Genomic DNA, 14,538 nt, shown 5'->3' on the forward strand with positions numbered 1-14,538 from the left:
CCCTCAATTGTTGTGTTCAAGGATGGATTCCTCTAGTAACGGCATACAAAGATGCACACAGGGTCTAATTAGGTTTCAAAAACAAACATACTTCTGAGTCAATACAGAGGAGTGTACAACTTAACCAAGCTGGAGACAGGAATACCTTGAAACATTACATTGAAAGTCCACAGACTTCACATACAGTGCAGAGCTTTTCTGCCGGAGAAGAGTTCAGAGATAAGAGAAGGGGGTTAAATAAACAAAAATTAAAACTGTGAAAGTAAGGTTATTAATTTAACACGATGCAAATAAGGAGATGTCGAGAACAGGGTGGACTGGACCTATTTGACCGGGGCTGAGGGGAAAACGTCCACCTCAGCCACACCAAAGAGAGACAAGCGGACCTTATCAGAGAGACCACAGGAAAGCTCTGCTGTGGGGAACAAAGAAATGCCCTGCGGATCCCGGGGAGCCATGGTAACAGAAGCAACAGGAGGGAGGTGGAGGGGGGCTATAATAACCGACAGGATGGTTGACAACACTGACCACAGATTCATGGACGTAAACAAGTGTGCGAGTTTGAACACACACATAAACTAACCAACCATCTAATGATCACACAGGTGTGACGGTATGTAACAGACGTAGCTAGCCACACTCCGTCACAACAAGGTATCTTTTTTTCCCCCCAGTAAATAAACAAGTGAGAGAAACATATCAAGGTATTGAGAGAGCTGAGGAGCTGGAAGAGGGAGAGCCAGAGCCGTTTGTATGATTTTAATGTAAAGCTAAATGTAATTATTTAATGTTTCTGCCGGTTCATTGTTCTGAAAGCTGCTGATGCGGTGCGGACGAAGGTTAGTTTGCTCCGACACGGTAATGCTAGCTTACCGTCTGAGCCGCCTTCAAGCATCGAAATGACCTACATCCTGTCTAGAAGACTATGCCCTGTTTCAGACTTGTATAACACCGCCAATACACCACTTCTTTAACCACTAGGCTGAATTTCCTCCTCCCAGTGTGTTTTAACGCAGAGAATCCAATTAAAGGATGGTGAAAGTAGAGTTATTGTGCATGTTTTAGCGTTAATTGTCTAGTTTGGACTGGCTTTGAACAATGTAATAAATAAATAAATAAATAGAGCAAGATAATGAAAATATGTTTCTGTGAGGCCCTAACAAAGGATTATTCTGTTTTTTGTCTTCTTGTCTTACCAAACAATGGTAATAGTCAATTGGCGAGAAGCTTTGATGTTCTGTCTTTCTTCAGATTTCATTTCCTCCTGTACAGCGCACGTATGATGTCACATCAATTATTAAAGGTGGATTTTTCTCTGTGAATCATGAGCAGGATGAGCAAAGCGCTGCGCCTAAGAGATATTGTACCACCAAAAAAGGGGGGAGAAATATTAATAGGATCGCATTGGTTTATATTCGTTAGCTTTGAGTGTCGGAGGTATCTGAGTCGAGTACGAGTGGGTTCGTTATTTTCTTTTGAACCAGAGGCAATGTGTGCTGTGACGGGGTCAGAGGACACTAATGGAGCATGACAGATCCTTGAGGACATAACATAGTGGCCTACTGCCAATAGCGTAGTACACACATGCACATTCATTAATCCTCAACAGAACTACATCTCCCAGGCAAATGATCTTCCACGGACATTGACGCTGGTGGAGTTCTACTTGGGGCTTTGGTGGCAAAGACTTTTGTGTATCGTAAATATTTGCAGGCCCTCCAGTACACACATTTGACACTTTTCTCTCTCACTCATTTAAAAACTCTCTCTCTCTCTTTCTCTCTCTCTTTCTCTCTCTCTCTCTCTCTGCTCCTTCTCTCCCTGGACAGAGGCCCAACGGTGACAAACTAATTTCCCAGACGAGTAGAAACAAGAATATTCACACTCCCTCCAGTCCACCATGTCCTTCCTCATAATCGCACACACACACACACACACAATTCCTTTCATTTTTCCTCCATACACACACGGCTGTTAATGTCAACAGCACAGCCTTACTTTTCGATTTGCTGCAGAAACCCCTTCTTATTCTCTTCCTCTCTCAAACTCCTCAAGACGTCATACCCTCCTCTGCCTCGGAGGACCGACCAGGAGGAAAATACGATCATGTGACAAGGTATGGAGGGAGGAGAGGAAGGAGGAGAAATGTTAGCATGTGTTTTCATTAACATGAATGGGCCTGCATTTCCCTCCTCTGGGTATTCGGTCTCAATTTAGCCTGCTGCCAAGGAAGGCAGGCCAGAAAGACCTAGATTACATTAGACTGATAAACCCTGTCTTAATTAGAAAATAATGGGCTAATTACGGAAACACAAAAACCATTAACGTGGTCATGCCAAGGCATAGGGAACCTGGGAGGGAACTGTCTGAAAATGATTGGTTAAGAACAGAAAACACAGAGAAGATTAACCAAATGCTACCATTCATATTTAAATTGACTGAATCGGTTCCTTAATAATTTTCAATGAAAATAAATTTTCAAGCAGAATTTCCATGGTGTTAAGAGGCATGTTCAGACAGATGATGATGTGTGAGCGTGTCAGGGAAGCAACAGCTATCTCACTCTCTGTTTCCCTTTCTTCTCTTATGATTTGAGGTGCCGACACTTCCCTTCCCCATGCAGGCAGTAAATCTAGGGCTCCCATGAAGCCTGCAGAAACAAGGATCCAGACTGAACACATTAGAGTTCAGTCGCCGTCGTGGGAATTGAGGATACATGGCACACTTCCTGAATGGGTGTCTGGTTGGAGAGTGCGGAGGGATTTTGTGTGTGGAATCGTTGATTTACGATGGCTAACGCCTGAAGTGGTGCTGCCCCATTTTGTGCTGGTGCTTTGAGCTGGCCATGCATTCTGGGACAAAGTTATTGCACTATAGAGCACAGTTTAAGGATCAAGCACAGCTCATTCCTGCCAGCATGGTCATTTGAATTAAGATAAATTCAGTGCAAGCTATTTGCTCACCTTTGCTTGGACCTCCGTGGATATAAAACTGGAAACAGCAGGGATGTGTACACACAATGCACTGGAAGTCTTGGCTGAGGTTTATGTTCTTAGTAAGAAATGAATCTATAGAAAAGCTTAGCAGGTCATGTCGGTGTGTGAGCAATTACTGTACATGTCAGTGTGTGTCTGTGTATGTGTGTGTCTGTGCGTGTGTATGTGTCTGTCTGTGTGTGTCTTGTGTGGGCAAGAGGAAGCTACTGTTTAATGAACTTAATTTCACACCCCAATTTCACACACACACACACACACACACACATAGTAGTTGTTCACGCACCTGTGGGGCTCAAGCCTCTCTCAACGTGAAAAGAACATTCTGTCTTCGCTCCCTCTCTCTTTATCCACTAGGGGATTATCTTTCAGGTTTGGAGTGTTTCTCATTTTCATTCATAATGAGAAAGATCCTTTTGCAAAGTCTTAACAGTGAGAGCTCCTTTGGCGTTTTGTTTAATCATCTTGATGAGCACAGAAATCTTGTTTCCCTCACCGATTTATGTCTCACTTACTCAAGTGCGTGTCTTACCTGGACATACGTGAACTCTCGAACTCTGACTCATCCAGAACAACTCAAACTGATTTCTTCAGCCAATTATTTTGTCAACCCACCAGAACTTGGCAATACCCGAATCGAAATAGCAAATAACTAAAATAATAATAATCATTGGTCATTCATATTTAAAACCCATTTTAATGCCAATAATAGTCTAGCTTTGGCAAGTGGGAAGATGCAATCCACCAGAACAGACGATAAACCTCCACAACAGGTGTTGCTACCCACAAGCCTGCCACTTAGCTTGAATCCCGCCCTGACACAGTGTCCTAGGACTTCCGTCAGAGAGCGGAGTGACTGACAGGCGGTCCGCCAACATCAGAGCCAAGGAGACTGCTAACTACAGCTTAGGCTGTCGCCAAGCACAAAGATGTCTCGGTGCGAGTGCGACGCCTGATCGACGCTCTCCAGGGCCTGTCAGACTGGCACCGGAGGAGAGCGGCGTAGGTGTGCGACTTCCAACGGAAAATAAAAAGGCTCTTTGTGAAAACTTGTGGAGTCGTGTAGTGAAAAAGGGGCCGATGCTTAAGCTGTTTACTGTCAACCCTGGGCGGGATCTGTCACGATCCTTTTGACAGCAAAGTTGCATGGTATCGTGGCGCTGCAGAAAAGTAGTTTGGACTGTTAATGCACGTAAACACCTGTTGCAGAGGGTTGTGTAACTGTTTGTGCGATAGACTAATGCGTTCTGCAGAGAAGGGAGACTGGCGTTGGTCACGGTTTGGAATGAAAGGGAGTAAACAGGACAGAGTAACACGGCGGATATCGCTATAAAAAAAGAAAACAGCGTAGTTAAGGCGGAAGGCGTGTGTTGCTTAGGCGGCTGCCTTAACTGAAAAGTGCTGCAGGAAACCCTGAGCTTATGATGTCATCTTAGTTTGCTAACATGGACTGGTGGGGTTTGAGCTAGACTTTAACGCCCTGGAATCCACTGCTGCAAATGAGTCAGTGCAACGCAACACTTCCTGTGACAGCCTGATCAACTTCCTTTCCAAAAGTGCAGGCGAATCAGGCGGGCGGTTAATAATCAGAAGGTTGCCGGTTCGATTCCTGGCCGTACAAATGACCTTGTATCCTTGGGCAAGTTGCTCTGGATAAGAGTGTCTGCTAAATGACTCAATGTAAATGTAGTCATCAGCATGGAAGATGCTATTATCAAAATCATCCTCACCAACTTTATCTTATATAATAATACGACAACATCCATATTATTGTTATTATTATGACTAACATACTCCAGTGCTAGTGCTAAAATCAGCATGATCCAGATGACAAGGATAATTTTCAACGTCAATAAAAAAACGATTTTATTGTTACTGGTGGAGATCCTGTAGATCAGTGTAAACTCACAGTTCGATGGCCTTGTTCCACATGATGACGTATCCAGACAAGATGAAGGACTCGATGTTGACGATGTGGGTGTTTCCTCGCTCTGTACCCACGTACAGCCATTTACTCTGGAAGGGAAGGTGGCAAAATGTGATCCTGGAAGACAGACAGAAACAAAAACTGTTAGATAATAGGATGGATCCATGTTTAGATTAGTATGTTTGTGTGTTTATATTAGTATGGATCCATGTTTATATTAGTATGTTTGTGTGTTTATATTAGTATGGATCCATGTTTATATTAGTATGTTTGTGTGTTTATATTAGTATGTTTGTGTGTTGACATTAGTATGGATCCATGTTTATATTAGTATGTTTGTGTGTTGACATTAAGATTGATACGTTTTGCATACGTGTTCTCATGCGTTGTACCACGCAGCTCTGTAATTAATGTTTTGCCTCTGATAATAACCATCCAAATAATTATCATACTCTCACCAAAACAGTATAACTTTCCCACCATTATATCATAATTATGTTTGGGTTAATTGTACAGTGAATTGTTTTTCATCAATATCCCACAGCGTCATTTGACAAATGAGTGAATTGCTCCAGTAAACTGAGATAGATGTAACTTTCTGTCAAATGTGTGTGTGTAACGTCGTAGTGTTTAAACACAACACCCAACTTTTTTTATGATCAGAGGGCACCATAAACAGTGCATGTCTACAGGGTAGTGAGTTTTTGAATAATTGATTTAACCCATCTCCACTTGAATGGAGGAACTGTTATTAATTATGATGAATACAAGTGGATAGCAAAACAAAAGAAGAGTGTTGACCATGCATGATTTACCCGCTAGCAGTTCCAACAGTTCCTAATCACATTGAAAGAGTTTGCATTAAACATTTACTGAATCGCTTTCCAGTGTTCTCAATCCTCTATGGTTCCAGAGTCTACAGTAGCTCTTGGGACAGTATCTCCAATATGCTTGATAACAATCATCCAGTTTCATCCAGGAAGTAGTGGTGGTTCATTGCATTGAATTGCAGATATGAGGTTTGCCTGTTTCTACCAAACTATTGCTTCAATCGGATTCATAAAAATCTGAGTATTGCACGCGCGTAAACATCACCTGTGTTAAGTTGGGAGGCCTCCATCCCTGTTACATTTCACTCCTATTGCTTTAGTGAACAGTAGCGAACTAAGTTAATGGGGAGCTCAAGCGACAGGTATTAGGCCAAGTCAGGTTAGAAGCTCTTGTTGTAACAACAGCATCCCTAGATTGGTACCTTTTTCATACATTCAGTATAAAGCTTCTTGTTCAGGTAGAGTTGTGAGAAAGATGTCATTATTTTCCTTTCCGGCTTCACATCAAACTGTCAAACGGCCGAATGCCCCTGCATCGACCCTGCGTTGTAGTCCTGCGCAAAAGTAGCATGTTAGACTGAACATGTAATTACTACAAGATCAATGAAAACCTTGAGGCAGAATACGCTACGAGCACGTTATTTGTCCATGTGACACGCAGTGTCATATATTCCAAGGAATTCAGGGGGTTGGGGTGCTTACACAGTCATTCCCCCTGCATTAGCATCCATCATCTTTATAAGCGCCTTAACTGGGGAATAAAGATCAACGCTCTCTAATTCACTCCTGTCCATGGTGATTACCTCACCAGGACGCAGCAGGGCTGGGCCCCCTGCTTGCTGCCTCCCCGCCTTGCCCTGCCCAGCCAGAGACAACATTATTAGATAGCAGACAAATGAGATGGGAGACAATTCAATAAGGATTTGGACCACTCATGGATGCTGCAGAATGGGAGGCATGCTTGAGCTAACTGGAGAAGATGCCTTTGTGTGCAAGGGAGAGGGAGGGAATCGTATTTGACTCTAATTTTCCTGACGAGAGAATGTCAGTCTCATGGGTTAGGGTTGATGTGACTGACTGAGACATTTGAATTCTCTAAGCAGGAAAACCTGAGATGGTGGCATGCAGAACAGGTGATGTGATCTCTCAAATGAGGCGTTTCTCAAGCCTTAGCTGTTGTGCGATCCCTGGTTCATCTCCGTGCATGAAACACAGCATGTTTTTCACCTTAACTACACAAATTCGATTTTTACGAATTAATTCCTCGATTCATAACGTTTTGTAAAAATCAGGGACGATTCTAGGATCAGACCTTTACGGGTGCTCAGTCCCCATTGAGAATGTGACATGAATACAGTGCCTTGCAAAAGTGCTAAATAAATCCCTAATTTCACTGGATAACAATTAATACATTTATGTATTATTATGCAAAATATTGAATGAATGAAAAAACTAAGGATGTCCCTTTCTTCATGAACTACCAGCATCAAATTATAATAAACAATAATAATTTTCTTATTATTATTAGTTTTAGGCGTGCTGAGATTAAATTTAGGGGCACCCCTAAAAAGTCGCCACTGGTAAAAATGAATCGAAACACCAACAGATAATTCCATTGTGTCCGAGCTCCCAGAAATATGAATAAGTGAGTTGGAACCAAAGCACTTGGGCAGAGAAGAAAACGTTACCACGCATGCAATCAGACGTGAGTAGGCGGCTGTTTCACAGCCCTGCGATCGCTCCTTGACTGCCCAGACGACCTCCCTCATTTAGTCTGCATTTGCATAATTATAATTTTGCTGTAAAAAAAAAAAGGAGAACAAAAGTGAGCCGTGGAGCAACAGTGTGTGTGTCTTAGGGAGGGGTGTGACTTGGAGAGGGGTGTGTGACTTGGGGGGGGGTGTGACTTGGAGAGGGGTGTGTGTCTTGGAGGGGGGGTGTGTGACTTGGGGAGTTGTGTGTGTGTATGTTGTGTGTGTCTTGAGGAGGGGTGTGTGTGTTGGGGGGGGGGGGTATGGAGGGTAATCAAGTGAAGGTTAAAGGCTTTGTTTGACTCCTACAGGCTGACAAGGTGCTGTCAGCGCACCTCATAATTATCAATCAAATGAGCCCGTAGGAGAGAGAGGGCTGAGTCACCAGCTGTCTTCTGTGTCTGGGGAAAAAACAACTCTAATGACGTAAAACACGTCAAGTGATGAATTGGAGCTGTTGTCTTGTGAGACATCATCCAAATATGTTGTGACCTTCATTAGTTCAACTCTCAAATTCGACCAATCAGATTTGCACATGGAGAGCATCATGACAGTGGCAAAAGTTGCATCCACAAATATGTGAGGTGATAGACTCTTATTTCATTTCGGGGAAAAAAAAAAAAAAAAGCGATTTAAGCAATTGGGAGGTGACCCAAGTGTTTACTGAGGTGCCTCCCTTTTGATTCCCAAGCGACTCATCTGGGTGTCAAATACGTAATGGACCGGGGTCAGTGACTTGACAAAGAGCAAACTAAGCGCTCGCTCGCACACGCCCCTTGTGGGAGATGATTCCCCATCCATGTCTTGTTGTTCGTGCGCATGCGGCCGCCCTCCGCCTCTGAAGACACAGCTGTAACGCCGGCCGTGCAGATGTCCCTTTGGAGCCACAGGGCTAATGGAGCATTGGAAGTGATTTCACCACCTGTGAAACGACTCGCTCTGGCTCCATTCCCCTGCGGAAGCAGGTACACCGCGAGAGGAGCGAGGGCGGGGATGAAGTGATGACGTGTCTCAGTAGCTAAAAATCGATATTGCGCATTTGGAGACGGGTGAGCGCACACACCTCCACTCACCTCGAAGAGACAGGGAACAAGAAGCCATGCTGCTCATGCTGCTCATTCTTATTCTTATTTTCATATATATTTTATTTTATATTTAAATTGTTTTATTCTTAGATTGTTTAGTTCTTAGGAATAGTTAAACTTCTGTACCTTTACTTAATTTAAGATTCGTATATGTTTAGTGTTTGCACCTCCCTGCCACAGTAAATTCCGTGTTTGTATAACATACATGGCGAATAAACCGAATTCTGATTCTGATTCTGATTTGAATTTATAAGCCGTTTTCCCACCCAAATGTGTCTAAATACATTACTATACAGGAAAGCATTACCAGTTTACTACATGCACAGGCTTATCTTTTCTTCCTCTATCTATGTGGCTCAACTGTGTGAGATTATGATCGCCCCCGCACGTTCAGCGTCACGGCTCCACTGTGAATGACCAGACCAGACCCAAACTCCCCACAGCCCTCAGATGGATCATACAAGTGGAATTCTTCATGAGTGAAACAACCGGAAGTGTCTTCCTTCTAGAAGCCTTCTTTTGAATGTCAGTCATTCTTACAGAAGGAGTTATGATGATGGAGAGAGGCTCGAACAGCCAGATTAAAAGCCTGTGATGGCACTTTACGTGCATGCGTGCTGGTCGATGCTAACTGGCTAACTGAGGAGAGTGTTTTATGTGTGGGGAATGGGAGAGTTAAGTTAGATTAAGTGGAGGCTTTGGCTGATCCAAATGGGAGAATGTTACACACCATTAATCTCAGTCATAGTAAAAGATAATAGTACCTGCAAGGTGAGAATATCATCAAATATACAGACACAATCAGCACCCACTGAGAATACTTACTGAGAACACACATCCGGGATTGGAATTTTCCATCACTGAAAATTTCCATTTTACAGCCCATGCACTTCTCACCTGGACGGCAACCACAGCTCCATTAAAAACACCTTCTTCTTGCAATCCCCTCTTGTCTCATACAGAGACGTTATCGCTGGAATAGGTAATTAAATTCCTCAGGTTTAAATGACTTTAATAGGAATTACTTGACAGGGGAAAGGCCTGCCTGGTACACCGTGATACGGAAATGAACAAGTGTGTTCACGTGTGTGTGTTTCCATGTGTGTGTGTGTGTGTGTGTGTGTTTCCATGTGTGTGTGTGTGTGTGTGAGCCTCAGGGTTTGCATGAACCCTTTTCACCTAAAGGACATGCGTGTCACAAGCTCCCTCAAGGCCAGGCTTTATAAACACTTCACCATGACATTTAATGTCAGCTGTGGACTTTTGCAAGGTGTTGGCACTTGGCAGTGTTACAAAATGGCTGCTAATAAAAAGAACATTCGTTTTTAATGAGGCTCTGTGCCGTCTTGGAGAGACCAAAGTAGGCTTGTTAACATGGAAGAAAATGGCCGACCAATTCGGTCCACAGACCCATCATATCTAATACCAACCGTATCTCAAGAGCTGCCTCTGATAGCTGACTCACGGTTAAAACCCTGACAGTTATTCAACATAATACTTCAGTGATCCATGGTGACAAATACAATGTTCTCCAATTCAGCATTACGCTCCTAAATCCCTCCTACAACTAAATCTGCGTCCCTGAAACGGCTTTGTGATTTAAAAGGCATTTCTAAATAGATTAACATGTCAGACGGTTTTCTTGTGGGATTGAAACCCTTTCCCTCTCCTGAAGGTGTCTGCTTCCTGTGTGAATAGACACTGCTACTGAGAAGCTAGTTCTGACGTGTTCAGATAACTGACTTTACATGCAGGGTAAAGTATTTAAGTGTTGGCCATGACTCAACACTCACCAACAATGGACCTTTTCTCTCTTAAATGAAGGCTTTGTATATCCAGTCGAACTTTCAACGTGATCTTATTAACTTTAGTGCCCTCAATGCAATACCCATGACCTGCTCACTGTAAACTGACTAAGAGGACAGGGAAACTGAGTCATGCTATCTAATTACAGTGTGTATTTTTGTAATGATCATAGTCCTTAGAAAATACCCGATGTACTAGACTGAAGGGAACTCAAACACTTTATAACTCATATAAAGCCTGTTAAATAAACTCAAATTAAAAAGGAAAGTTATAAGAGATCTAGAGTTAATGGTAGCTAACTTAATCACAGACACTTGATGACTCCATGATGGCAATGTTTTCATGAAGATTATCCCCTGTCAGAAAAGTTAAAGATGTGACCTTTTATTCTGTATCAAATGATACTATGTTCAGCATTCTTCACCGACTGACTGTGCAATACTTGATAGATTAATATTTCTGACATCCCCCTATTATACATTTTGAAAAATAGCTTCAATTTTTAATGTTTTATTTCAAAGCAGTGAATAACTATTATGGTTAAGAATGAATAGGCCTACTGAATAGCATATTTCTGGAACAACTCCACACTCAAAAGAATGTATAACGTTTTTACGATAATATTTTTTTCCACTTTCCACACCTTGCCCCTGCGGAGCTCTGCAGAGAACTCTAAACAAGAGAGACCAGACAAAGAGCATCTTACAACTTCATCTTTTCCTCAAGGTTCGTAAAAGCACTTAACAGGAAAGATTCTCAAAACACTCCATGCCACCAAAGACGACATTGACCATTTCTAATCGTCCGAATGCTGGGGTGAAACATTCAAACATTTTCTGCCTGACCTTCTTTTCACAGAATCAGACAGACATGTATTGTGTAGGTGTGGATGTGCTATGTCGTGTGGCAGCACCCGGCTGAAAGCCAGACTGGAAGGTTTCCTGCTGAACACAGGTGTTCTCTAAGTCAACAGAGGCAGTATAGACGAGTCAAGGGCATGCCCACATTGCAAACAATATCAGTCCAAAGCTTTTACCTCTGAAGGCTAAAAGAAAGAGTTTTCAAGTGTAACTGTGTTTTCGTTTTTTTACTTTTACTTGCGAATTGATAGGGATTGAGGAAAAAACATATGGCACACTTAAAAGGTTTTTAATCTGAGACATAGCACTACGTAATTATTTTAAATCCGTAACCAAGATGTGATATCTCTTGTCCAGGTAAAGCTTTTCAACATTGTGAGGACAGTTCCATCACACAGTTCACTGCAATAGCTTTTTTCAGTGTCTCTAGTTGTTGCAGACCATGAGAAAAATGTCTAAGGCTTTCAAGAATTTGAGCGAACACCCTAAAATATTTAAATCGCCAATACTGCTGTTGCCTCTGCAGTATTGATGGTCAACCTTGAGGCGCTGAGATTTATTCTATCAGAGGTATTATTTATTTTGGCGTACTAAACCATGGGAAGTCAAACCCAGCTTTTCATCTCAGTTGATGGACTTGGTGTGTAGTTAGACTTGGTGTGTGTTTGTTGTGTGTTTGTACTTGGTGTGTGTGTTGAGTGTGCGCCGCGTACTCACCGCTCTCTGTTGAACTTGAGCGAGTGCAGGACGGCGGGTCGTCGCTGACGGAGGTTCCACAGGTGCAGTGTGTCGTCGGCGCACGCCGTGACCAGGGCCCCCTGCAGGGAACAACACAGATGTGACTCCCGCTGATCCTCCAGGTGACACACTTTCGACACGCGTCAGTAACACACACAAAGACAGTTGTGTCGAACACGATGAGCGAGTCATGAACGGTAACCAACCCAGTGTCGGGGAAGGTCTTAGATCAATGCAGAACCACCAAGGTTTACGTTTGTCAGTTCATACAGAGATTATAATGCAAATTAGCTCCTAACTGGAGACAGAGAGGGAAGTGACAACGGTTATACAAGACGAAGCTTGGATTATCTGAACGTGTGTGTGTGTAAAGCAGCATGTCTTCTGAGTGATGCATGCTTGAGTATGAGGGGCCGTTTAGGAAATAATTCAGACTGTCTTTACACAAACACATTCACATATGAAACGTTCACACACACATTTTTTGTTTTTGAACAGTTGAAACAATATTTTCGAAAAAAGTTTTGAAAAAAGGTTTTTGCATCATTGATGAGTAATTGATGAGGATTATCTACGGTACTCTATTTGACTCTGCTCTACTTTACTCTGTTACAGAGCATTTCACACAGGTACATTTCCCCCTTGTTTTGGATAGTTGATCCTATTGCTAAGTGATTGTTTTCTATAGCATGCTCTCTGAGTGTGGAGAAAACAGGGCATAGCTTGGTACTTCCTGTTTTATTCAGCGACACCTGATTGTACCAGACAGCGGCTCTGAAGGTGTTTCTTACTGGGGGTACGTTGACGCGTTTCACGGAGAAGTTGAATGAGCTGCCATCACGGCTCACAGATTTCTGTGTTCTAAGTTCCACTTGTTCCCCCCTCCCATTGATATGCGTGTGTGCTTGTGTGTGCGTGTGGGCACGTGTGTGTGTGTGTGTCTGTGCGTGACTGTAAGTGTTCAAGACGTCATGACTCATGGTCCAAACAGTGGACTTCCTGCTGGTGCTCTCATCATGGGGACTAAAACAGGAAATGATAGATTCTAAACTGCCTTTCCATTAATAACCATTAATATCTCCTCTATGTCGCTCCAAACTTATTACATGACAACTAGCTGTGACGGTAATTCAAAAGTTAACCCAAGTAATAAAAACTTGAATAAAGGTTCATTTGTTGAACAAATTAGTACACATGAGTTCCATTACTCACATTGTCAGTTTGGTTTCCTCCTAAAATATCACTTTTTGTGTGTTATCGACCAGAGGGATGAGAGACTGTCTCGAACAGAAACTACAGTCAAAACAGCTTGGAGCAACATTATTTCCCTCAGGCTTTCGAGGGTTACGACTGACTGAAACTGGAGGAATGGAATTCCTCCCACGGAGCTGCTTCTGGGAGGCGGTGAGGAGTTAGCCAGAGACCCAGGGGGTGAATAAACTCCAGACTGAAACCGCGAGCTCGGGGGGGAAAGACTTGGTACGGGAGTATGGAGGAAATCCACAAACACAGATTAAAATCTAGGTAAACAGCTCGTTTATGAAGGATTAAGAAGCTCTGTGGTGGTGTTTAGATGTGTGTGTGTGTGTGTGAGTCTGTGTGTGTGTGTGTGTGAGTCTCTTGCTTTTGTGAGAGCATTTCTAAGGCCATGTACACAAATCTTTAACATATGGTGATGAAGGTTCCTGGACAGCCAGCATCACAGCTATAGTTAATAATGAAAGATCCCCTTTAACATTCACAGACCACCAACACCTGGTCACAGTCGTCTGGACCTGCCGGGCCACCTGCCTCTCCCATCAGACCTTAACAGCCAGAAACTTGAAGCTCGTATGGAGTTCAAGCCACTGATACATCCCCTCCTGCTCTCCTCATCACCTAATACCCCCTGCTCCTCCTCCTCCACCTAGTACCACCATATACCTCCTCCACCTCCTCCTCCACCTAGTACCATCATATACCTCCTTCACCTCCTCCTCTCCACCTAGTACCACCATATACCTCCTACTCCTCCTCCACCTCGTACCACCATATACCTCCTCCACCTCCTCCTCTCCACCTAGTACCACCATATACCTCCTCCTCCACCTCGTACCACCATATACCTCCTCCACCTCCTCCTCCTCCACCTAGTACCACCATATACCTCCTCCACCTCCTCCTCTCCACCTAGTACCACCATATACCTCCTCCACCTCCTCCTCGCCACCTAGTACCACCATATACCTCCTCCACCTCCTCCTCTCCACCTAGTACCACCATATACCTCCTCCACCTAGTACCACCATATACCTCCTCCACCTCTACCTCCTCTCCACCATATACCTCCTCCACCTCTTCCTCCACCTCCTCTCCACCTAGTACAAGCCTACATGCGAGAAGCAGGGCTTCCTTATCTCAGTCAAGGCTCTTCTCTAATCTAGCTCCCCAGACTCTATTCCCTCTTTCACAAGACCCATCTCTCGTGTCTGTGCGTGTGTGTGTGCGGACTGGCACCACATGTGTGCTGTGTGTGCGTGTGCATGTGTGGACACCATGTGTGTGCTGC

At 43.5% G+C, this 14,538-nt stretch overlaps 1 protein-coding gene across 2 annotated transcripts in view; it reads right to left on the bottom strand.

Moving 5' to 3' along the window:
• stxbp5l (syntaxin binding protein 5L) overlaps positions 1-14,538 on the bottom strand; it is a 96,763-nt gene that overhangs the window by 41,596 nt on the left and 40,629 nt on the right. For both annotated transcript variants that reach the window (XM_067254233.1, XM_067254225.1), the window contains exons 4-5: positions 11,970-12,070; positions 4,903-5,037 (exon numbers count right to left, since the gene is read on the bottom strand). In XM_067254233.1, coding sequence (XP_067110334.1) covers positions 4,903-5,037; positions 11,970-12,070 — 236 coding nt within the window. The remainder of the gene's footprint in view (positions 1-4,902; positions 5,038-11,969; positions 12,071-14,538) is intronic.

This window comes from Osmerus mordax, chromosome 2, assembly GCF_038355195.1.
Source record: "Osmerus mordax isolate fOsmMor3 chromosome 2, fOsmMor3.pri, whole genome shotgun sequence".
NCBI lineage: Eukaryota > Metazoa > Chordata > Actinopteri > Osmeriformes > Osmeridae > Osmerus > Osmerus mordax.